Here is a 24,175-nt window from a genome sequence, read left to right on the forward strand (position 1 = left end):
TCAATTGAAGCTAAATGGAAACTTTTTCTTCTTCTTTTGTCGTTCAATACAATCATACGCAGCACAGGTGTGGGGTTTTGGGTGGTTTGAAGAAGTTGATATATTGCAAAAGTATTTTGTAAAGCGAATTCTCAAGCTACCATCACATATGCCCTCATACTAGAGCTGTGCGAAACATCGATGTAGTATCGATACATCGATGTTTCTCCTTTCGTAAAAAACATCGATGTTTTTTCTCCGATGTTCGATGTTTTTGCCAGTTTTTCCATCACTGAGAAAAAAACGCAGTAAAAGCTAGAGCGTTATTTTTGGAGTTATTGGTGTTGGCAGGCAGTGGTTATAATGGATAAATATCTTAGAGTTTCAAATGGGCAAGGTATGTACATATATATATTAACTGATGCCTTCTTTACAAGTTAACCTCTGTGTTTTGTCTCATTTGTATGTAGGTTGTAGTGCGGCAACCATTGAAGAAAAAGAGCAAGAGGAAGAGCCGCAAGCCAAAAAGGCGCGATATGGTCAGTCCAATGTGTGGAATTTTTTTAATAAGTCCTCGGATGGCAAGACTGCCAAATGTTTAAAATGTGGTAAAATTTATCAAACCAGCGGAAACACCACCAACATGGCGGGACATTTAAAGCGGGTACACCCAACGTTAACGGTGAGTGAGTTGCCAAAGGCTTCAGGACATATGGCGGCTTATTTGGATAAAAAATATGAAGCCTCATCGAAACGGAAGAGAGATTTGGACAGCGCATTGTTAAATTTCATTTGCTCCGATTTACGTCCATTTTACATTGTAGAAAACGAGGGATTTAAGCAATTTGTAAATGCTTTGGATCCCCGATACGAATTGCCTTCACGATCAACATTGCTTTCAACATGTTATAATAATTTATTCATGAACATGAGAATGAAACTGAAAAGCATTTTGCAAGAAGTGGAATATTGCGCTGTGACAACCGACTGTTGGACATCTCGAGCCAACGAGGCTTATTTGACCGTAACTTGCCATTTTATAGACCCAGAATTTAAACTTCGCACAGCAGTACTTTCGACTAGTAAGTTACAGAATGAGAAAAATCATTCTGCAGAAAACATTGCGAACTCTCTATGTGCAGTGCTAATTGAATGGGAAGTTATGGACAAAGTTGCAGCCATTGTTACCGATAGCGCAAGAACAATGATAAAAGCATGTGAGATATTGCAAAAAAGACATGTGCCATGCTTTGCGCATGTTATTAATTTAATAGTTCAACAATGCCTGAATCAAGAGAAAATAAAAGTTATTATGGGGAAATGCAAAAGTATTGTGGGATTTTTTAAGAAAAGCACAGTAGCTTACGCCAAGTTTAAAGAAGCTCAAAATACAGAGAAGCCATACAGTTTAAAGCAAGAATGTCCTACAAGATGGAATAGCGCATTTCATATGATTGAAAGAATTCTTAAAACAAATGATGCTATAAGCAGTGTTCTTCTTTCAACCCCAAAGGGACTTGCCCCGTTTTCGGCTGACGAAATTTTAATTTTAAAAGACGTAAAAATTTTATTGCAACCTTTTGAATGTGCAACATTGCAAACTTCTTCGCGAACGTTGGTCACGGTATCATTAATAATTCCTATAACTTGCGGACTTCTGCATAATTTGCAATTGTTAAAAAATTACCAATTGCTTATTGGAGGGCATATCGTCCAGACTACTGCAATATGAAATTCGCAATGTTCCTCGAGTGGCAACTTTGCTAGATCCTCGGTTTAAAAAAGAAGCGTTTCACTCACCATTTAACATCACTGAGGCTCAAAAACTCTTGGAAAACGAGCTTTCTTTTTTCAACGCACAGAAGTCTCGCCCTTGCGACGAACCACGCCTGCCAACATCAACCTCCACATCGCAGACATCCCTTTTTCAATTTTTGGAAAAAAACAAAAGTTTGAAACATAAAACTAATACAGTGGATTCCATATTGTCAATTCGTCAATATTTTAATCTAGACAATTTGGAATCAAACTCCAACCCTTTAGATTATTGGAAGGTTGTATTTTACTTGTCAATTCCAGCGTTTAAATATGTGTATTAATTAAATTTTATTATTACAGATCTCATCAGATAAATCATTTCAGCATTGCTGCAAAAAATATTTCTGCGTTCCAGCAACTTCGACAGAAAGTGAACGTATGTTCAGTAAGGCTGGAATCGTTGTAAGCGAAAAAAGAAGTTCGCTTCAGTTTAAACATGTTGACATGCTACTTTTTATCAATCGGAACAAGTGGATCTCTGAACAGCAATGATTGTTTTATAGTTTTAAGTTTGAAAAAGATTGAATTATGCTTTATAGTATTAAGTTTGAAAGATTTAATTTCTGTTTTATAGTATTAAGTTTAAAAGATTGAATTTCTGTTTTATAGTATTAAGTTGAATGATTGAACTTCTGTTTTATAGTTTTAAGTTTGGAAAAAGGATGTTATCCTTAATAAAGATATATATATTATATACTATATATATAATATATAGAGAATCAAAAAATGTACTATATTACTTCGATGTAGTATCGATACATCGATGTTTTTTTCTGAAAAACATCGAAACATCGATGTGGTCAAACATCGATGTTTCAACAGCTCTACCTCATACATATTTTTTTTGGAAACCGGTATGCAAGAAAATCAATTGTTCACTTTAGAACAGTTCATTAAGTAAGGGGTGTTTTTTTTAGAGGTTAGGCTTTCAAGTTGGCACTACTTTTTTCGTAGATGGTCTTTTTGACAGCTCTCACTTGATTTATGCTCAGTTTGGTTTGCCATTTCATAATGAATAGACTTACACCTGAACAACGTTTGCAAATCGTGCAAATTTATTACGAAAATAATGGTTCGGTTCGCGCGGTTCGAAAATAATGGTTTTTGTTCAGCGATGAAGCTCATTTTTGGTTGAATGGGTATGTCAATAAGCAAAATTGTCGCATTTGGAGTGAACATAATCCACAAGCCATTGCTGAGACGCCGTTACATCCTCAAAAAGTCACTGTTTGGTGTGCTCTATGGGCAGAGGGAATCATTGGTCCATATTTCTTTAAAAATGAAGCCGGCCATAATGTTACAGTCAATGGAGAGTGCTATAGAGCCATGATTAATGACTTTTTCGTGCCTGAATTGGACGATGTTGATGTGGACGACCTTTGGTTTCAACAAGACGGCGCTACATGCCATACAGCCAACGCAACAATCGATTTATTGAAGGAAACTTTTGGTGAGCGCATTATCTCGCGCCGTGGACCTGTGGCGCTGGACTATTTCTTGTGGGGCTATGTGAAGTCGCTTGTCTACGCAGATAAGCCCGAGACGATTGACGTCTTGGAAGAGAATATTCGGCGCGTTATTGCTGACATACGGCCCCAATTGCTGCAAAAAGTGGTCGAAAATTGGGCCTCTCGGCTGGAATTTATTCGAGCGAGTCGCGGCGGCCACTTGCTCGAAATCATTTTTAAAACATAATGGCAAACCCTTATCTTTATAATAAAGCTAAATTCTTGGCCATAACATTAAATTATATACGTTTTATTTCATCTTGAAAACCTAACCTCTAAAAAAACACCCTTTATATATATGCACAGAATTTTGTTTATGTACTCAGAAAATCGACTGCCACATCAGCTATCCAAAATTGTTATAAAGAAAGAAGCTTTCTGGATTAGAGATTTAAAGAACTTGTTTAGTAAAAACGATGTCATTTGGCTAATAGATAACATACAATCAGAAAGCTGGACAGAAGAAGCAAAATTGCTTTTAACAAACCACAACCAGGCTAGGATGAATGTGTACATTCAAAAAACCTTAAGTACTAGTAAGATATATAATATAAGGAATTAGATTGGTCAAAAGGTCAGGTTTATTTAAAAAAATATGATATAGAATCAAGCATGGGGATAATGAGGGCTAGAAGTGACATCATAATTTTAAATAACAACAAATTTAAAAGAGAAAATAAAACTTGCTCAATGTGTAATTTAGGCGAGCTTGAAAACATAGCACATTTTCTGGCGCGCTGCCCAATATTAAGAGAATATAGAAAAGTGTTTTTCGGGAAATTTACTTGAAATGATCCACAACTGATTGACATTCTATAAGGGGAAAATGATCATTGGGATACTGTAGCGTTTCAGTAATTATTTTTTTCTTAATACTACAATAAGTAAATTTCAAATTTTGTATATCTTACTTTTATTTCCAATAAATACTACTACAACTACTACTTTCCTAGTTTCTACAAAAAAAAAGATCATTCCTCAACTCAAAAAACCTTATCCTTCCATTCCTTACTGCCGGACAAAAAGTCAGGGCATTACTTGCATTGTGGCTGCTAAAAAACAAAGAAAAGGATACAGTTACACATTACATCAGTGGCGTCGGCAAGAGGAAGCGGGCAATCGCGGTAATAGGGCAGACACAACAAAATTTAGCGAAAGTCCTTAACCTAACCTGTGTGATCCTTCTGACAGAAAATTGTGAAACACAGATGGCGCTCTAAACAGTTAGAAGGCGTTGATCCTAAGCAACTACAGGTGGGTATTTAGGAATGGTAGCGGCAGGTTAATCACCTACCCTGCCAGAAAGCAAAATGGATTAAAGAAACCAACGCAAGACTGTCTCTGGTCGAGGGCCTATGCCCCCGAGTGGAGTGAACAAGGAAAAAAAGTCCGATGCTTTCCATTTCAATTTTCAATAGCCCGATTCGGGTCATGTTCTTCGATTTCGATGGAACTCAAATATGTTGCTCTCTGGTCAAAATAATGAGACACTTTTTTTTGTTCGCCCGAAAAAAATCTTTTTGAAGAGTTATCGGCAATTTTGTTTTTCGGCTCAAAATCGATTTTTTTTTATTATATAAGAAAATTTTTTTTTTAAATGCCCATAACTTAGTCAAAACTGAACGGATTTGAATAATTCTGGGTTCAAAATGATCGTCATTATTTACACGAGCGCCTTCATGTAGAAACAATTGCAAAAAAGTAGTTGGAAATTTTTTACTTAGTAAAAAAGAAAAAAAATTGAAATTTTTTCGAAATTCATTATTTCAAAAAGTGTACTTTTTTTATAACTGTTTCCAAATCAAGAGGACACCTCAAACTTCAATTGAGCTGAATGCCCAGTAGCTAAAATGAGTTGTTTTTGAGTAATGAATTTTTGAGAAAAAAACCTGTTTCGCACTTTTTGTTTTTTGGAAAATAAAAAATGTTCAACTACTTTTTTGCAATTGTTTCTACATGAAGTCATTCGTGTAAGTAATGACAATCATTTTGAACCCAGAATCATTAAAATCGGTTCATTTTCGACTAAGTTATGGGCATTTAAAAAACAATTCTAATATTCTTCTATATTAGTGAATGGAATATTATTTTTCTCGATAATTTCTTTTATTAGTTTCATTTCAACGTTAGAAAATATATATGGGGTTACAATGCCAACTTTGGCCCAATATATTGCATAATTGATATTTATGATTTCATCTTTTATTAATTGTAGCTTAAATTTAATGTAAACAGCCATATCATGCTGAACATCTTCCTTATCTTTTAATATTCTAAATATTTTATTTGACACTTCCGTTATATTATTTATTCTTCCGCTCATTGCTCTATTTATTACACTGTGCGACAGTGAAAATATACTTTTATAGAGACCTAGTACAACTTGTAGGTATAGTAAAACTAAGAAACATGGTATAGGAGAAATTTCCAATACACCCCCAAAATCTCATTTTATGGCCATAAAACCGTTTTTCAGTAGATTGATGTGAACAATCACTCCTAACTTCGCCAATTTCCATCCGATTTCGAATTTGTTTTTTTAGTTTGAAAGAACAAAAACAAGCCTTTTTGACAGTGTGTTGACAATTTTTCTGAAATGACAACTGACGAGACTGTAGACGGAAGTATTCGGAAATTTTTTATTTTTTCTCCATTTTTTCAACTTTGACATCATTTTTGCGATATTATCCGATATTGAGGATGTTTTTTAGTACACTACTGCTATAGTAAATTTAATTCTGCGTCGAATGAGCTTTATTTGACTGTAATTGAATTAAAATTAATAGAGTTGTGTGAGTTTTAAGATTTTTTTTTTGTTTTTACTAATTTGGTATGTAGGCATCGAAGCATGAAAATGATAACAAGTGTCATTATAAACACATAATATTTATTGGAGTATTGTGCAGTGCAGCATTGTATGGTATGGTACGGTGCAGTACACAACGGAACTGGTTCCAAACTTAAAAATGCATTCGAAACGGCCCTTTGGAGTTTAGTATGGTACGGTACATTTGTCATTCTCTTCATCAGTTTTAAATACTTCTCTGTAAGAAATTCGATCATCATCATTCATCTGAAGTCGTCATCAACTAAATTCCATTGTTTAAATCGAGAAGCGAGCGTTTCAGATTGTCTTCCCGATAGAAGTAAATCACGAGAAAGATCCTGAAAATCTGAATTTGATACAATGTGTCGTTCTGAAGACTTAGAACCAGACGGAAAGTACTCTTCATCATCAGGTTTATTGTTATCAGTTTGATCATCATCAGCAATGAGTTGAACTTCCTTCAGTTCCTGCAGTTGAGTCAATCATATCGTCCAAGACTACGGGGTTCTTAACAGTTGCAACATCAGCATACTTTATGTGCTTTCGAGCTTTATAATGAAGACCGTTTACGTCCGTTTTATAAAAATAACAATCATCTGGTTTATGATAAGGATGATGATGCCACATCATCGGAGAATATTGAGAAATTCGACTTTTCTGGCAACGTTTTGATTTATATCTCTTGAATTTCAATGAAACAAAAAATAAAGCTTTGACGTTTTAATAAGGTTAAATTATAATAACAAACTTATTTTGTTAATCAATGTACAGTGTGAACTTTGGTACACTTGGGAGTTTTTCCATATTTCTATTGAAAAAAAAGTGTGCTATAATTTGTCAGATATTTTCGTAAGTTCTAACCAGTTCTGTTGTATGCAGTACAGTGTACTCTTATGTATACATATATACTCCAATAAATATTACGTATCTGAAATAACGCATCAAAACACGTCCTTATTCCCATTTAGCGTATGTTATACCTACATACCAAATTAGTAAAAAAAAAAAAATAAAATCTTAAAACTCACACAACTCTATTAATTTTAATTCAATTACAGTCAAATATAGTTCATTCGACGCAGAATTAAATTTACTATAGCAGTAGCGTACTAAAAAACATCCTCAATATCGGATAATATCGCGAAAATGATGTCAAAGTTGAAAAAATGGAGAAAAACTAAAAAATTTCCGAATACTTCCGTCTACAGTCTCGTCAGTTGTCATTTCAGAAAATTTGTCAACACACTGTCAAAAAGGCTTGTTTTTGTTCTTTCGAACTAAAAAAACAAATTCGAAATCGGATGGAAATTGGCGAAGTTAGGAGTGATTGTTCACATCAACCTACTGAAAAACGGTTTTATGGCCATAAAATGAGATTTTGGGGGTGTCTTGGAAATTTCTCCTATACCATGTTTCTTAGTTTTACTTTACCTACAAGTTGTACTAGGTCTCCATAAAAGTATATTTAATTTTTTTTTTGTCACACCGTGTTATTAATTGGTTATTGTTATTTTCAAGTAAGTTGTTTGTATGATTTTCTGACATAACGAGATCTTCGTGATCCGGGCTCCCTGTGGGCCATTTCCAGGCGGTACCAATTGCGTTCATGGATCTCTTGTATACCTTTGGCTTTAGTCTACTTAGGAAACTTTGTATTTCGGACATTTCATGGTGCAAGGAGGGGAGTAAGGAATTGCCGGAAGTTATTTTGTGTCTTATCATGGAGTTGCGTTCGTTCAAAGTCCCTTTACTATTTCGTTTTTGTATCTGTTAGTAAGTTTTTGGCTGGGAAATATGTTTTCATTGGGGTCCTCTTCCGATTGTGCACTTCTAAGTCCTTTGCTTGTTTTTTCCTAAGTGCTTCGATATTTTCCTGCCGGGCCTTCTCGTACTGGTCAGGAATTGTAGAGACCCTGCGTCCACAAATTATTTCAATCGGTTTCTTTCCTGTTGTTGAGTGAACTGTGCAATTGTACTCGTATACCGATCTGTCCAAAATTTCTAGGAATATTCTATGGATTCGTTCCGCCTTTAGGCAGCGCGCAATTTCTGAGAGGGTTGAGTGGAATCGTTCCACCTACCCGTTTACTGTACTTGTGTAATGAGGTGTCTTGTAGATTTCTATTCCAAGTTGATCATCCAACATAAAACATAAGGACGCTGAGTTTAATGCTTTTTCGTTTCCTACTAATTACTATCATTTTGGGTACGCCGAATGCAAAAATTATATGTCTCAGAGGTTCCCCAATATCTTCCGAAGACCTGCTTTTTATTATTCTAGCTTGGGCATATTTGGTAAATTTGTCGACTACAGTAAGAACTAAATTTTTCTCTGTGTTATAAATGTCAATATGCACTATTTCACCGGGATGTTTCGGAATGGGAGTTTCAAGCAGCTGTGGCTTATTTGGATGCCGGTCATATTTATTTTTCTTGCAAACTTTGCATTGCCTGACTAGATTTCCTATTTTAGCTCTCATTTTTGCAAAGTAAAATTTTTGTAATAGTTGGATTTTATTTTCTTGTGCATTCCTATGGGCGCGTTTGTGTTCTTCCAGAATTTCTATTTCCTATCTGTCTTCGTCTGTACGGTCTTCGACTTTAGTTTGGGTAAAACGTATTCTGAATTTAGAAAAATGAACGGGGTATAATCGTTGCATTCTTCCCATGATTGGCTCTGAGGTAAAAATTTCGTTTATTACTGAGGGATTTCAATAACGTTTAAATTAGATTTTGTTCATCGTAATCTTGTTGATTAGAAATGTGTCTGTGGTATGTGGGGAAGGGTATTTTTAATTGGTAACTATTTTCGCCGCCATTTAGGAGCCAAATTTGGTTCTTGAATGCATTTATAGGTCCTTCTACTGCTGGGATAATATTATGCGCTGAACTCTCGTCACTGTGTTGCGTTCCTGTCAATGAATTAATTTGTGATACTTGTGGCGGTCTTGAGAGTGCGTCGGCCTGGTTTATAGATTAGCTCGTAGTCATACTCTTCTAATTTAGCCTTCCACCTTTTCATCTTACTTGTGTGGTTTCTGTTGCTTAGAGCGAAAGTAGAGTGGCTGATGGTCCGTAACGATTTTCACCTTCGCGGAACCGTAAAGGTAGTTTCTCAAGGAATTCAGCGCCCATACTATCGCTAGCATTTCTCTTTCGTTTGCAGCGTAATGCTCTTCGGCTTTAGAAAGAGCTCTCGAGATGAAAGTTATTGGGTTGTCGATTTGCGATGGTACAGCTCCAATTGCGTAATTGGAGGCATCTGTTGTTAACACAAATTCTTTAGAGTAGTCGGGGTATGCAAGCAATAATTTTTCGTTTGGCCATATTTCTGGCATTTCGTGCACTCTGAAATGGTGTGCTTATAGGGAGGTGCCCCAAAGATGACTATGTAGTTCATTAGCTTGTTTATATTGTAAATGTTTTGTTGTTATCACTTGCTTGTAGTTCGATGAAAAATAGTGGTAGTGGTTTTTTTGTTGTTTTTTTTTTTATTATATTAGTAATGTTAAGTACTTTGTGGCCTTTTTCGTTTAGTTCTTTTTTAATTTCTTCTTGGTCTGTAGAGTGGTGCATATTTCGTAAGACTACTTTAAATCCTCTTTCACTTTTTGGCCTAAATGTATACAGTATACAAAGATGAATATTTACGAGGGATGTTTGAAGTTAACCGGCAAATCGGAGCGTTGCAGGGGGGAGCGTTACACCCAAAACAAGTAAAAGTGCACATCTGTACTCGAAAGATTATAGGCCGGTTTGTTTTGCGCAATTCATTCTCAAAAGCTTTGAAAAACTTTTGGCGAACCATATACAATAGAAGACAGGTAATGTCCTTAAGGAATGTCAAAATCACACGTTAATTAAGGGCAGATCCATGGAGACTGCACTACATACTCTGGTCTTTGAAGTTTAAAATGCTTTGAAATATAAGGAATCTGCTCTAAGAGTGTTTCTGGACATTGCTAGGGCATTCAACAGCCTTAGAACGCCCTAATGGCCTATAAATGGATCCTGCCTTATATCACTGTATTTCAAGCCTCTTGAACTGCAGAAGGATTGTGGCAGAATGGAATGAGATTATTTTAACGAGGGAAGTACGTAGAGCGACTCCTTAAGGGGTTTTCCTATCGCCACTTCTCTGGTGGCTAGTTGTAAATCAAATACTCACTCGAATTGAAGGTAGAGCTCCATGTCTGCATATGTACAGGGGGAACGATATGAAGTGTTACCAACTTCACACTGCTTGCATCTGTAAAACAGCTCATGATATCAACGTCAAAATTGACAGTTCAATATATTGTTTATAAGCCATCAAAAACATTTGCGTCTCAGTTTTGTTGAATTTTTTTTTCTGTGATGGAATTCCAACGTAATAGTGTGATTGCGTTATATATGGCTAGAAAATCACAACCAGCCATTGTTCGTGAGCTCAGTTACCTCAAATTGAATAAAATGTTTGTGTATCGCCCTATAAAACGTTACAATGATACTGATAGCATTGGATGCTTTCCATTTCAATTCAACCGGGCTATTCGGGACATGTTCTTTGAGTTCGATGTAACTCAAATATGTTGCTCTCTGGTCGAAATAATGAGACACGTATTTTTTTTGTTTGCCCGAAAAAAATTTTTTTCAAGATTTATCGGCAATTTTATATATCGGTTCAAAATCGATTTTTTTAATTATATAAGAAAATGTTTTTTAATTGCCCATAACTTAGTCAAAAATTAACCGATTTTAATGATTCTGAGCTCAAAATGATCGTTATTACTTTCACGAGCGACTTCATGTACAAACAATACCAAAAAAATAGTTGAAATTTTTTTATTTTGCAAAAAAACGAGAAGTGCGAAATTTTTTCGAAATTCAATATTTCAAAATGTGTATTTTTTGTTTTTTTCTTAACTTTTCCAAATCAAGAGGACACCTCAAACTTCAATTGAGCTGAATGCCCAGTAGCTATATTAAAATCGGTTGTTTTTGAGTAATGAATTTTTTAGTAAAAAACCTGTTTCGCACTCTTTGTTTCTTGCAAAATAATAAATTTTCAACTACTTTTTGCTATTGTTTGTGCGTGAAATCGGTCGTAAGTAATGACGATAATTTTGAACCCAGAATCATTAGAATCGGTTCATTTTTGACTAAGTTATGAGCAATGAAAAAAAAAATTTCTTATATAGATGCTTTCCATTTCAATTCAACCGGGCTATTCGAGACATGTTCTTCGATTTCGATGTATATTAACTCAAATATGTTGCTCTCTGGTCGAACAAACAGTCGGGCATCGACACCCACGTCACTGTTGACAGTTATAATTTTGAGGTTGCAAAAGACTTCGTGTGTTTAGGAACCAGCATTAACAACGATAACAATGTCAGCCTTGAATTCCAACGTAGAATCTCTCTTGCCAACAAGTGCTACCTTGGACTAAGTAGGCAACTGAGCAGTAAAGTCCTCTCTCGACGAACAAAACTAACACTCTACAAGGCGCAGAAACTTGGACGATGACAACATCCGATGAAGCGACGCTTGGAGTGTTCGAGAGAAAGATTCTGCGTAAGATTTTTGGACCTTTGCACGTTGGCAACGGCGAATATCGCAGGCGATGGAACGATGAGCTGTATGAGCTTTTCGACGACATAGACATAGCGAATAAAGATATAGCGGCTACGTTGGCTGGCTCATGTCGTCTGAATGGATACAAGCGCTCCGGTTTTGAAAGTATTCGATGCCGTACCAGCTGGTGGTAGTAGAGGAAGAGGAAGGCCTCCTCTGCGTTGGAAAGATCAGGTGGAAAAGACTTGGCTTCACTTGGTGTGTCCAATTGGCATCGGTTAGCACGAGAAAGAAACGACTGGCGCGCTTTGTTAAACCCGGCCAAAATCGGGTAAGCGGTTATCGCGCCAATTAAGAAGAAGAAGTATGACCACTCGAAGCAATTTCCCATCGCAAGTAATGGTTTCGGCCGCTGTAACCGCTGATGGACGCTCTCCAATCGTTTTTATCGAGCCTGGTGTCAAAGTGAATGCGTCTTATTTTCGGGAAAATGTTTTAGAAGTTGCTTTAGAGCCGTGGACACGCAAACATTTTGGTTGTAGACCATGGACGTTCCAACAGGACTCCGCACCGTCTCATAAAGCTCGTGTGAACCAAGAATGGTTAAAAAATCATGTTCCACACTTCATTTCGTCCACACAATGGCTTCTTCAGCCAACACTCTCTGGAATGCAGCGCTCATAAAAGAGGGAATGGAAGTATTAGACGGAGCTAATATGAAACTCAGCATCTCGTAGATGCAATAATTACGAAGGGAAGATTCAATGGATAATCAAATATTTTTCATATTTTTAAATCTCCGGGCCTCGATGGGATTATTCCAACCAAGTTACAGGAAACCCTGGACTGTATCCCTCCATGGCGTGGAAGTTTTCATAGTGGAAGTTTTCAAAGCGTGTCTAATCTTAGGCCATATACCACATAATTGGAGGCTAGTAAAAGTCTTATCCAGTCATCGACTGACACTTAAAGCGCACGGTTGTGCTCAGCAGTGGAATCGGTCTTTTTTCTTCTGCGTTATATTCGTGAATGTTTTATTTTTTTACCGACTTTTCTTTTCTTTTGGTAAGAAAATCTTATTATAAGTGCGCTCTGTGGTGGTAGAAAAAATTAAACGTCCCTCCAGGGACCTCCTCTTGGAGATAACAGGTTCGCCCTGTTATCAACAAGCCCAAAACCAAAGAGAAAAAAAGCGCAAACAATCAGCAGAGAAATATTCCCTTCTCTCCCTTTAAATAAAAAGGACAACCCAAAATACTTTGTGGCTAGCGCTATAAACACCAATAAACAACTAAATAAATATTCATGTTTTGCCGTACACAAGGGTTTAACGAATATCTCAACGGAGAAAATAGAAATTTCAAGTCTCAGAGACGGCAGCCTTCTGCTATTCCGATTTAATTCCAAAAAAACTTCTCGCCACAACTAAACTAATTGGAGTTTGCGATGTGAAAATCGAAATGCACAACAATCTTAACCACTCTAAGGGCACTATTTATGCGCCTTGTCTAAATGATGTTTAGGAAATAGAAATAGTGGAGAATTTAAGTGATCAAGGTGTTGTCTCAGCATACAATTTCTTTAAACGTTATGATGGCCAAACTGTTGCTAGTGGAGTCGGGTTGCTCACATTCGACTTGTATCAGCTCCCAGAAAAACTAGAAGTCTCATGGTAAGCTACCAAAGTCAGACCTTACTTCCCGAACCCGATGAGGTGTAAAAGTTGACAAATCCTTGAACACACAACTAAACGTTGCAACAAAACGCCAGTATGCGACTCATGTGCACTTCCACCTCACACGCCAACTCCATGCTCACGTACGTTTTGCGCGAATTGCTCAGGCGATCATGCTGCCTCCAGTAAATCATGCCCAAAATTCATTCAAATGAAGCAAACAATTACAATAAAAACTGAAAAGATGTGCAGCGAGGCTATTAGAATACGTAAAATGCAAATACCCCCACTCTTAATGAATCTTTACCCTCTTTACAAAAATACCTGTAGTAATCCACAAAACAATATAAACACAACAAATATAACAAATCACCAAGCAGAACAAACTTCCAGAAACCCCAACAATTTAAATATCATCAAAACAAATAATACCACAAAAGGAAGTAACAAAAATACAACAAATACATCATTCAAGCCAGCATCACCTACTCCCACTGTTGACACTCTTCTACCCTCCACCAGCAATAATAACAATAGTAACCCACAAACCAAGCAAATATTTTCTAATACCAACAATGCTAACACGGCAAACATAAACGCAAATGAATACAGGGTTTGATTGAAAAGTAATGAGCCTTCCCGCGCGGAGCGTCTGCCAAGCGATCAACCGAATCGGCTGGTGGGGGAAAATGATCGTTGGACCTTCCCCTTTCACTAGAAACCGGTCACAGTTCGCTGGCAAAAGCGGTGCAGTCAACATCGCTCCGCGCGTGAAAGCTGTTTTAAAAGTGTGTTAGGATTTTGCAGTGGCGAAAATGCAGCGACCGTTGGAGCAACGTTACTCGATCAAATTTTGCGTAAAGCTAAACAGAACGAGTACCGAAACCATTGGGCTACTCAAGGAGGCTTACGGGGACCAATCTCCTTCTAGTGCCCAGGTAAAACGGTGGCACAAGTCGTTCAAGGAAGGCCGGGAGGACGTCGGAGACGAACAGCGATCTGGAAGGCCGCCTTCCTCTTCACATCTGCATTGGCCAAGATGGGGGTTCCGGTGCTTCCCCACCCTCCCTACAGCGCAGACCTGTTCCCTCCGGACTACTTCTTGTTCCCGCGCCTGAAAAGAAAACTGGAGGGGAGGCGTTTCGACTCCATCGAGGCGATCCAAAAAACAGTGACAGCCGAATTGAACGCGATTAAAAAATGTTTCCTGCAGTGAAAGGACCGCTACCAGCGGTGTACTGACGCTCAAGGGTCCTATTTTGAAGAATATTAGTTGTATAAGGCAAAAGGTTTAATAAAACTGTTTAAAAAAAAAAGCTTATTACTTTTCAATCAAACCCTGTATAACGCGAATTCAGTCGATTACTACACCACAAACGCCACTATTTTCTCCTTCCTTTCTCAACTTACCCAGCTTCCCACCCACCCTTTTCCACCTGTTATTACAGAAAGCCCACCCCAAAAAGAAGAATAGTTGATACAAATAATACAATGGAATATTAATGGACTACTTAATAACTACATAGATTTAAATATACTAATCAATGAATTCAACCCGGCAATTGTCGCACTGCAAGAAACACATATCCAATAAAACAGCATACGCACCTAATAAATATAATAGCTATTTCCACAATTTGCCTCAAAATACCTTGTGAAAGCAAGCAATCGCTTTCTTTATAAAAAAATCCTTAAATTATAAAATAATTCCTAATTAAATTAATTTTCCTCCTAGAGATTGATATTGGAAGAAAAATCACTTTAATTAATTGTTATATTCCTCCTAGCCAAAATTTTACTTACAAAGAGCTTACCGATATAATTAACAAATTTTCCACCCCAATTATAGTCCTAAGCGATTTCAATGCCTGGAGCCCATTGTGGGGCTCCGAGCATTCCAATAGAAGAGGAAATACTATTGAAGATTTTATTTTGACCCCAAATCTCATTGTCTTGAACGATGACCCACCCACACATTTTTCCACACACCAAACCTTCACCCATCCTGATATCATACTTGCATCCAGTTCTATAGCTCCCAGCCTTTCTTCTCGTACATTGGACGAACTCCACAACAGCAACCATTTACCGCTTCTAACATCCTTTTCCATCCCTGATTGGCACGAAGTCAAGCCGATATCAAAATTTTTAACGGGAAAAGCTGACTGGAAAAAATTTCATTCCTTATCTATAACTCTAACAAACAATAAAGCGGTTTCAGAAAACATCAACGCAGAAGCTGCTAATATTAAAGCAATAATTCGTTCGACAAACACAAGAAAATTTTCCGCCAAACTACCATACTGATCTAACCTACAGGTGCTTACCATCTTAAGAAATAGCAAGCAAAAACTGTGGTCCAAATACAAGTATCACATGAACGATACCAACCTTGTTAATTTTAAAAAAGCGAACGCTGTTTTCAGAAAAGTGCTTAAATCACCTAAAAGGCATTCCTTGGAAAAACTCACAGCAAATATAGATCCCTCTTCAAGCCCTAAACAAATGTGGTCAGATATTAGAATGCTGACAGGCAGCTCGCGTCGTTCTAACATACCATTTATTTATAATGAACAAGGGCCAATTTACGCTCCACCAGATATCGCTGAAGAAATTGCCAAATCCTGGGCGACTTACTCCCACGACTCCAACTTTCATTCCGCCTTCAACTCGCAAAAAAATCGAACCCTGCCTGAAATTTACTCCATCCCATTCCATTCCTCAAGAATGGAAAACTGCTTTAATTGTCCCTATCCCTAAACCTAATAAACCCTCTACCCTCATTACGAACTTTAGCCCTTTTTTTGTCGGGACAACTAGCAAGTGCAGCACTCAGTAATTAATGAAGTCCATTGTACCACTTGAATTCCCTTTTAATTTTCTTTAAATCTACCCGATCTCCGAAGAAATCTGAGTAGATCTTGTGGTGCCAAGGAGCCAAGAGGGTCGCTTCTTAACACATCAGTGTCAAAGACCTCATCCCTCATTCGAGCGAAGGCGGGGCAGACGCACAGGAAATGGTCCGCCGTCTCATCCTCCTCTTCACAAGCTGGGCAGAGTACACTGTCTGAGATGCCCAACCTTTCCATGTGCTTCGCCCACAGAAAGTGGCCTGTCATCAGTCCAACCAGCCGTCTGCACTCCCCTCTCCTTAATGACAGAAGGGTTTGCGACAGTCGATCGGACATGACAGGTCCTCTCCCAGCCCACCAAACTCGCTTGTGGGGGGTAGTTACCCATTTGCTAACCGTGGCTGTGATGGCCGCAGAAAAAAAAACATCCTTAAGAAGATCATTTCCGTCCGAATTCTGTGGTTCGCTAAAGCAAAGGGACTTCTTAGTCCCAACCAATCTGGCTTCCAAAAAGGCATAGGAGTGACCGAGTCACTTTTATACTTTGAACATTTCGCATCCTCGGCATTAGCGTCAGGTAATCACGTTTCTGTATTAAGTTTAGACTTCGAGAAAGCATTCGATAGAATCGGCATTCATGTTGTTCTTAACCAACTCAAGCGCTGGAAAATCGGAAAAAAATATATAAATTCGTTAAATCCTTCTTAAGTAATCGCAAGTTTTCAGTCAGCGTTAATAATTGTAAATCACAGGCTCATAGCCTTTTTAATGGTATACCACAAGGTTCACCTCTCTCAGTGACATTGTTCACTATAGCTTTCAATGATATTAGTTCAATTATCGCCTCTAATGCCGAGGTGGAACATGTTATATATGCTGATGATGTTTTAGTATTTTCCAAATTAAAAAACATTAACGAAGTCACTTATACAATCCTGAACATTTTAAAAAGTATAAGCAAATGGTCAGAAATATCAGGCGCCAACATCTCAGCAAATAAATGCGCTACTTTTCATATATGTAGAAAACGTAAATGTTGCTCCCCAGTTTGTCCTTTTCCAATGTACTAATCCCACATTCTAACACACTAAGGATTTTAGGCTTAACATTCGACAAAAATTTACCAATAAAGAACACTGTAAAGCCATTAGCATTAGCTTATATTTAAGGCTTAACATAATTAAGTTTTTATCTTCTAAGCATTCCCATATTCATCCACACAAACTTGCTAACGTAACAAAGGCCTTACTGTTATCCAAAACCGATTTTGGGCTTTGTATTTACGGACATTGTGCCAAAGAAAACACTATTAAATGTTCCTTACCATGCGTCAGCTAGAAAGAGTATCCGCGCGTTTCCAACATCACCAACAAAAGCTGTTCTTGCAGAAGGCGGATTACCGGATATATCCCACAGAGTCAACCGCAACACAATAATGCTCCTACCCAAGCTTCTTCACTGCAGAAATAAAATATTACTTGGACTGGTAACCTCAGCGAAGTAACAATATAAAAATAGCCGCAAACCGTCCACCACACAACGTTGTCACAATGTCACATCAGATGCGATTTTGCCACCAATTCAAGTTTTCCCACCAGGCTTGAATCCAAAAATAATTTTTATCGCGGATTTGCTAAAATCCCCCAAAGAGTCCACCTCCTCTAAAGTATACGTCCAATATTTCAATTAAAGCGTCGCTCCTTTAAGAAACGAATGGGAGTTCGTTTATACCGATGGATCTAAAACAGACACCAGTACATCGTTTGCAGTCACAAACCAGCTTGGTGTCACAATCTCAATCGGGGCTTTACCTTCCTACAGCTCAGTATTCACAGAGGAAGCAGCTGCATTACTTGAAGCGGTAGTTTATACCTCCAACAAAGACGGAAAATTCATTATTTGCAGCGATAGTAAGTCCCTAATGGACGCTATATTGAATCATTCTAACGAAACTCCAATAATTGCCGAAATCCGAAATAATATCGTATCAAATACAAATTCCATAAGGATCATGTGGGTTCCGGGTCATGCCGGAATACAAGGCAACGAGGGCGCTGATACTAGAGCCAAAGAAGCTGCCCAAGAACCCCTTCACTTCGGTGCACATTTTACTACCAAAGATATTCGGAAAATTATACTAAAATCTCTTCAGAATGCGTACAATAGCCAATGGTTTAATTATCAACACCACTACAAAAAGTACAATCCTACTGGCATCAAGCCCATATATCCTACACACATGTCTTCCAAGAACCTCTAGATATTTACACGCCTTCGAATCGGTCACACTATAGCCACCCATGTTCACATCCTAAATGGCACAGTCAAACCAGACTGCCCTTTCTGCAACTCAGACTACACGACTTCACACCTCCTCGATACCTACCCAGGATTGAAATGCACTAGAAATGCAATTCATCCTAACCTTGAACTTTCGAAGCTACTCAACAACAGAGATGACAATAGCATTAACTTAATTTGTAAATTTATTAAACTAACTAAATTAAAACTTTAACTCTTTGCGAAAACTAGATCTATATATAATATTAATACGGAGAGCAAAATTTTATCGTACCTTTTTTTAGTATTTATAGTCATAGAAAAAAGTTGAAACGTATACCATTGGATAGCATATGTGGAGACGGTTTGCACAATGTTTTAAAATAGATGCATAAGTGAAAAGGTGCAGGTAAAATTAATTACACCATTTTACCTGTATTATAATATATCATGCTATAATATGTATCATGATATTATATATTTCTATCATGATATAAAATTGATGAAACAACTGGAAACTTATACATATATTGTGAATCAATACTATTATACATTTGATTTAGAAATTATGATGGTCATGGATTAATTAATGATTGTTTTTTATTATGGTTTTTCAAAAAAAAAGTACATTTTTTTTCGTAATACATAAAATTAAATGTTTCCAATTCATGAATAAAAAAAATTATGATATTTGAAATACACAAATATAGGATCGCTTAATACAGGTAAAATGGGATATTTTTCATATTTAATTTTACTACATCTATTCACATATATCATGTAAAAAGTTTCAACATAAGCTATCCATTTATATGTAGGTACTAAAAAAAGATATGACTAAGTTTTGCTCTCCGTATTTATATAACGTCGAATAACGTCGAAATTTCGACGTATGGGCGATCCTAGTATATATATAAAATTATACTCCGGTCAAACTCACACTACCCACTAATATTCTAATATGGTACTCCCTCAACTGGTCTCTCCCATCCTCTTGTTTAGTAACTTACCTATTATTACTCTAGTTAAGATACCATAAGCCGAAGGCCCTGGCAGCCAGTGCTTATTTCGTAAGTGGAATAGTTATTAATAACTGTTACTCTTTTATAATAAATAAATAAATAAAAATAAAAAAAGTCTTCTTCATATAAAAAATAGGTAGAAGGGGGCATGAATCTGTTAAGGATTTTAGATCAGTCAGTCTTTCGTTCTACTTTTTTAAAACTTTTGGATATACACCTAAGGAGCTGATTGGAGAGTTCTGGTATATCAACTGTACAACATGCGTACCTTAGAAGCAAATCTATGGAGACAGAGCTGCACTTATGCCAGAAACCGCGATAGTCAAAACTAATAGGGGGAATACCAACATAATCAAGATGGTCAATAGATTATCGCCACTTCTCTGGTTATATGTGATACGCAAAATCTTAATTGAACTTGATAGAGGTGGGGTAAAAGTTGTGGCGATCATGTATTGGTAACGACATCGGGACAGTGTCCAAACATGATTAGTGGGATCATTCAATTGACGTCAGGTACCCCAACTCTTGCGCTACCTTCTGCGGCTGAAGTTTGAACCCACGTAAAACAAAACTCGTGCTCTCTACCACTAGATACAAGGTACCAATTTTACCCTACCAGTAATTAATGGGCGAACTCTCCCCATTTCATCCAGCGCAAAGTACTTAGGAGTAATCTGGGACTCCAGACTTAGCTGGAAACTGAACATTGAAGAAGGGGTAAGGAAAGCAGAAATTTCTCTATGTGTCTGCAAATTTATGCCTAAATATATTATACTTTATGGCTCTATAAGGCGGTTATGCTATCAATTTTTTCATACGGATCGGTAGTTGGTGGAAAGCTCTTGGGAGAGATTGTAATATCAAACTTTGAAGCGGGTCGCTGGAAGGAAAAACCTTATGATCATGCCAGTCTGTTATTGCGATAAACTAAGTTCACCTCGGGGAGGACTTCATCCCAGCGGTGACATAAAGGGTGTTTTTTTTTAGAGGTTAGGTTTTCAAGATGAAATAAAACGTATATAATTTAATGTTATGGCCAAGAATTTAGCTTTATTATAAAGATAAGGGGTTGCCATTATGTTTTAAAAATGATTTCGGGCAAGTGGCCGCCGCGACTGGCTCGAATAAATTCCAGCCGAGAGGCCCAATTTTCGACCACTTTTTGCAGCAATTGGGGCCGTATGTCAGCAATAACGCGCCGAATATTCTCTTCCAAGACGTCAATCGTTCGGCTTCAATTCTTGCACGAGTTGGATTTTGTAAGACCGCAAACCAAGATCCTTCCGCAAAATCTTCCATAAAGTGGATGGGCACATCTCCAACTGCTGCGCGCGATGGCGGGTGGACTCATTCGGGTCTTCTTCGATACTCTGCTCCACAGCAGCAATAGCGTCTTCGGTGCGCACTGTACGACGTCTCTGAGGATGCGTATTATCCACTAGAGCAAGCGTGGTGCGAAACCGATCCATGGTTAATCGAATTAGTGACTCTGATGGACGATTAGGTCGACCGAATATTGGACGCAGCGCGCGATGCGTCGCACAAACCGAACCATTATTTTCGTAATAAATTTGCACGATTTGCAAACGTTGTTCAGGTGTAAGTCTATTCATTATGAAATGGCAAACCAAACTGAGCATAAATCAAGTGACAGCTGTCAAAAAGACCATCTACGAAAAAAGTAGTGCCAACTTAAAAACCTAACCTCTAAAAAACACACACTGTATAATAGGAGTTTTGCCACCCACTTCCCATCTCGGGAGAAATGGAGTAAAGGACTTTTATTAAACAACAATGACACTACAGTCTAGACAGATGTTAAAAAAAATGAATTTTGTTGTTGGAGATGGTATATACATCATTGACTATGAATTAAAAAATCTGTGAATCTTCTCTATACTGGCAGTGTCTTCCAGTCGTAAGTACTAGCAATAGCGGAAGTTTGTAGGCTACTAATCGCAAACTTCGCTTTTAAGTGGGGTTAAGTTGTTTGTCCTTATGGAATTAGTTGTCCTAAGGATTTACTATTACTGCTTGTGAGATTCAATACACGGCGCATTATAATAAGTTCCTGCCAACCATAGCCTCTACTAAGCCAAGACCGTTAGTGCGTGGTGAAGAACCACATACTGCGCGAGGTGACCCTGGAAATTGACTTAGTGATATTCCTCTCTGTCAAACGACAGAGAAAGATATTATTGAGTTAAAACAGCTCAGCGCTTTCTTCTTTGGACGAAAGTAATATGGTTAATTCGGATGCAAATGTGAAAACTACCATTGCTCTAATGGCTGTGAAGAAAGCGACTGTTCCGGGAGGCATTTTGGTGGAATGTGACGCAGGTAGCCCCTGCCCGTAATGTCACCGCATCCAAGAAAACCAAAATGGTTCCTGTCCTGGCTCTAGGTTCGGGGACTTTCAGGGCTATGGTTAATCCGAATTCGCGCTCAGAAAGTACCAGTGTACCAAAGGACACTGAACAAGTACCAGATTCAGGAGTAAGGCAGAGGAGCGCGAAGACCGAAGACGGCGAGAGAAGCGGGAGCTATGGCTACGGCAAACGAAGCTATGCCGACAGCGACTCAAACTGAAGCTGCGGCTCTTCTGCCTTCGTGCACCCCTGTAGCCGAAGATGTCAAGAGGAACAGATGCGATGATTACCCAACTCGTCAACTTGACAGATGAAGCAACGGCGAGCGAACCGGTTGGCAAAAGGAAAAGGAAGAAAAGGAGAAAGGACAACAAACCTGAATCCCCAGTAATCAGCCTTGGACAGCAGGTAGCAGTGACTACAGGAGAAGCTTCCTGCAGCAATCACGTACCTGGTAGTAGTACCAACAAATCCAGGGATACGAGTGCGCCAGAAGCTAAGAATGTAGGGGCGAGCGGAAAAACCGAGTCTGCCTAGTCATCCGCCGGATATGCTGCAGCAGCGGCTAGAGGTTTGATGGTGGAGATCTGTAGCGATGGACAGTCAACAGTCAAGCGAATGAGAGTCGAGCACGGTATCTTGAAGGTATAATGCTCAAACTCTCAACGTCTTGAATGGCTAACGAAAACTGTCGCTACGATGCCAGTTTTTGAAGGATGTAATTTTGTCATCCGCCAAACGAACAAAACTCAAAAACTGGTGAGGGTGAGCATGCTGATTCCTAGACCTTTAAGGGTGCCACGATCATATCGAGGCTCCACACCTTGAACGAAGTACTGGATATGACAGACTGAAGATCATACCAATATACCCAGGCGGGGACGGATCCTAGATATGCAAACGCTTCCCACCTGGTTCTTGGTGTGGACTCAGAATCGTTAAAGGTGAAACGGTTTAGGTATGGTATGTGCCTACCATACATTTTAATCTTGGAAGGGTTACTGTTCTTGATTCAGACATGGGCAAGGTGTAAAAATTAAGTTATGACTGTCCGTATGGCATGAAGCATTTCATTTACACAGATTAACTTGCAGCACAGCATAGTGGCTACGGGTCTCTTATCTCGCAGCCATTCGAAACTGTTCACAAACCCTCACATAATATCAATGCTCGAACCATGTGTATCCAAAGGACAAATACAGGGAAGATATACAGTGGGGGTCTATCCTTTATAAAGAGGGAGAGGGCCGTCCGCATACGTGCATCATTATGCGGAAAACGGTCCATTGCATTTTTTTAAGACAATTCTGTTTTTAAGACTTAGTTTCAGCTAAGATTAAGTATCGACTAGAAGGTAAAGAGGTAGAGACAATCGTTGTCTCGGCCTATTTTCCCTGCGACTCTATTCTCTCTCTCCCTACGAGTCAGGCTGTGGAAGTCGTAAGATAAAGTGAATCCATGCGATCTTATAGTGCGATGTGATGTAAGTTCACAGAACACACTATGGGGTAGCACGAGATCTAACTTCGAGGAGCAAAAGCTCATGGATTTCATTCTGTCATGAATTAGTTACACAGAACGTTGGTACCAGCCCAACTTTCGTAACCAGCAGGAGACGGAAGGTGACTGACATGACGTTATCAAACTACAAAATACCATATCATATCAATTTTGCAAAATACTCTACAAAGATTCCCTCTCAGGCCATCGGTATATAGAGTTTAAACTGGCGGCCGAGACAACCTCGATACCGGCAGGCTGAAATCCTCGAAAAGGTGATGTGATGATCTCATTAAAAAGTTAATCCTCGACGTTCCCAAACTTCGGACAAATACTTCCATTGAAGAAGCCACAAACTCAGTAGGGGGAATTTTAATTGAGAGTTATGTAAGGGGGAGAGTTGAGGAAGGTTCTGAAAAGAATTTGTACAGCATGTCTTGCGCACGCTTGTGTTCCACAATCGTGGAGTTTGGTGGAAGGTGTGTTTGTTCCAAAGCCAGGCAAGGATAACTATGCTTTACCAAAATTAACCTATAAGTCTTACATCATTTATGCTTAAAAGTCTGGAACAAATGGTCGAGAAGCACATTAAGACAAGGTTCTAAGTCACAAACCTCTCAATGTCAGACAACGCGCTTACCAAAGTGGCAAATCTTGTGAATCGGCTATATAAGAGTGCGTCAGCGTCATCGCAAAAGAGTTGGAAACAAGAGAGTACACTCTTGGTGCGTTTGTGGACATTCAAGGAGCTTTTGACAATGCTACCTTTGATTCAATGTGCTTTTC

The 24,175-nt window shown here is 38.3% G+C and overlaps 1 protein-coding gene across 1 annotated transcript; it reads left to right on the plus strand.

Moving 5' to 3' along the window:
* The first annotated feature begins 244 nt into the window (after positions 1 to 244).
* LOC129251286 (E3 SUMO-protein ligase ZBED1-like) lies at positions 245 to 1,711 on the plus strand. The gene has a single exon (XM_054890648.1). It carries the CDS (start codon positions 401 to 403, stop codon positions 1,709 to 1,711), a length of 1,311 nt encoding a protein of 436 aa, XP_054746623.1. The 5' UTR covers positions 245 to 400.
* The last annotated feature ends 22,464 nt before the right edge of the window (positions 1,712 to 24,175 follow it).

The sequence above is a fragment of the Anastrepha obliqua genome, unplaced genomic scaffold (assembly GCF_027943255.1).
Source record: "Anastrepha obliqua isolate idAnaObli1 unplaced genomic scaffold, idAnaObli1_1.0 ptg000012l, whole genome shotgun sequence".
NCBI lineage: Eukaryota > Metazoa > Arthropoda > Insecta > Diptera > Tephritidae > Anastrepha > Anastrepha obliqua.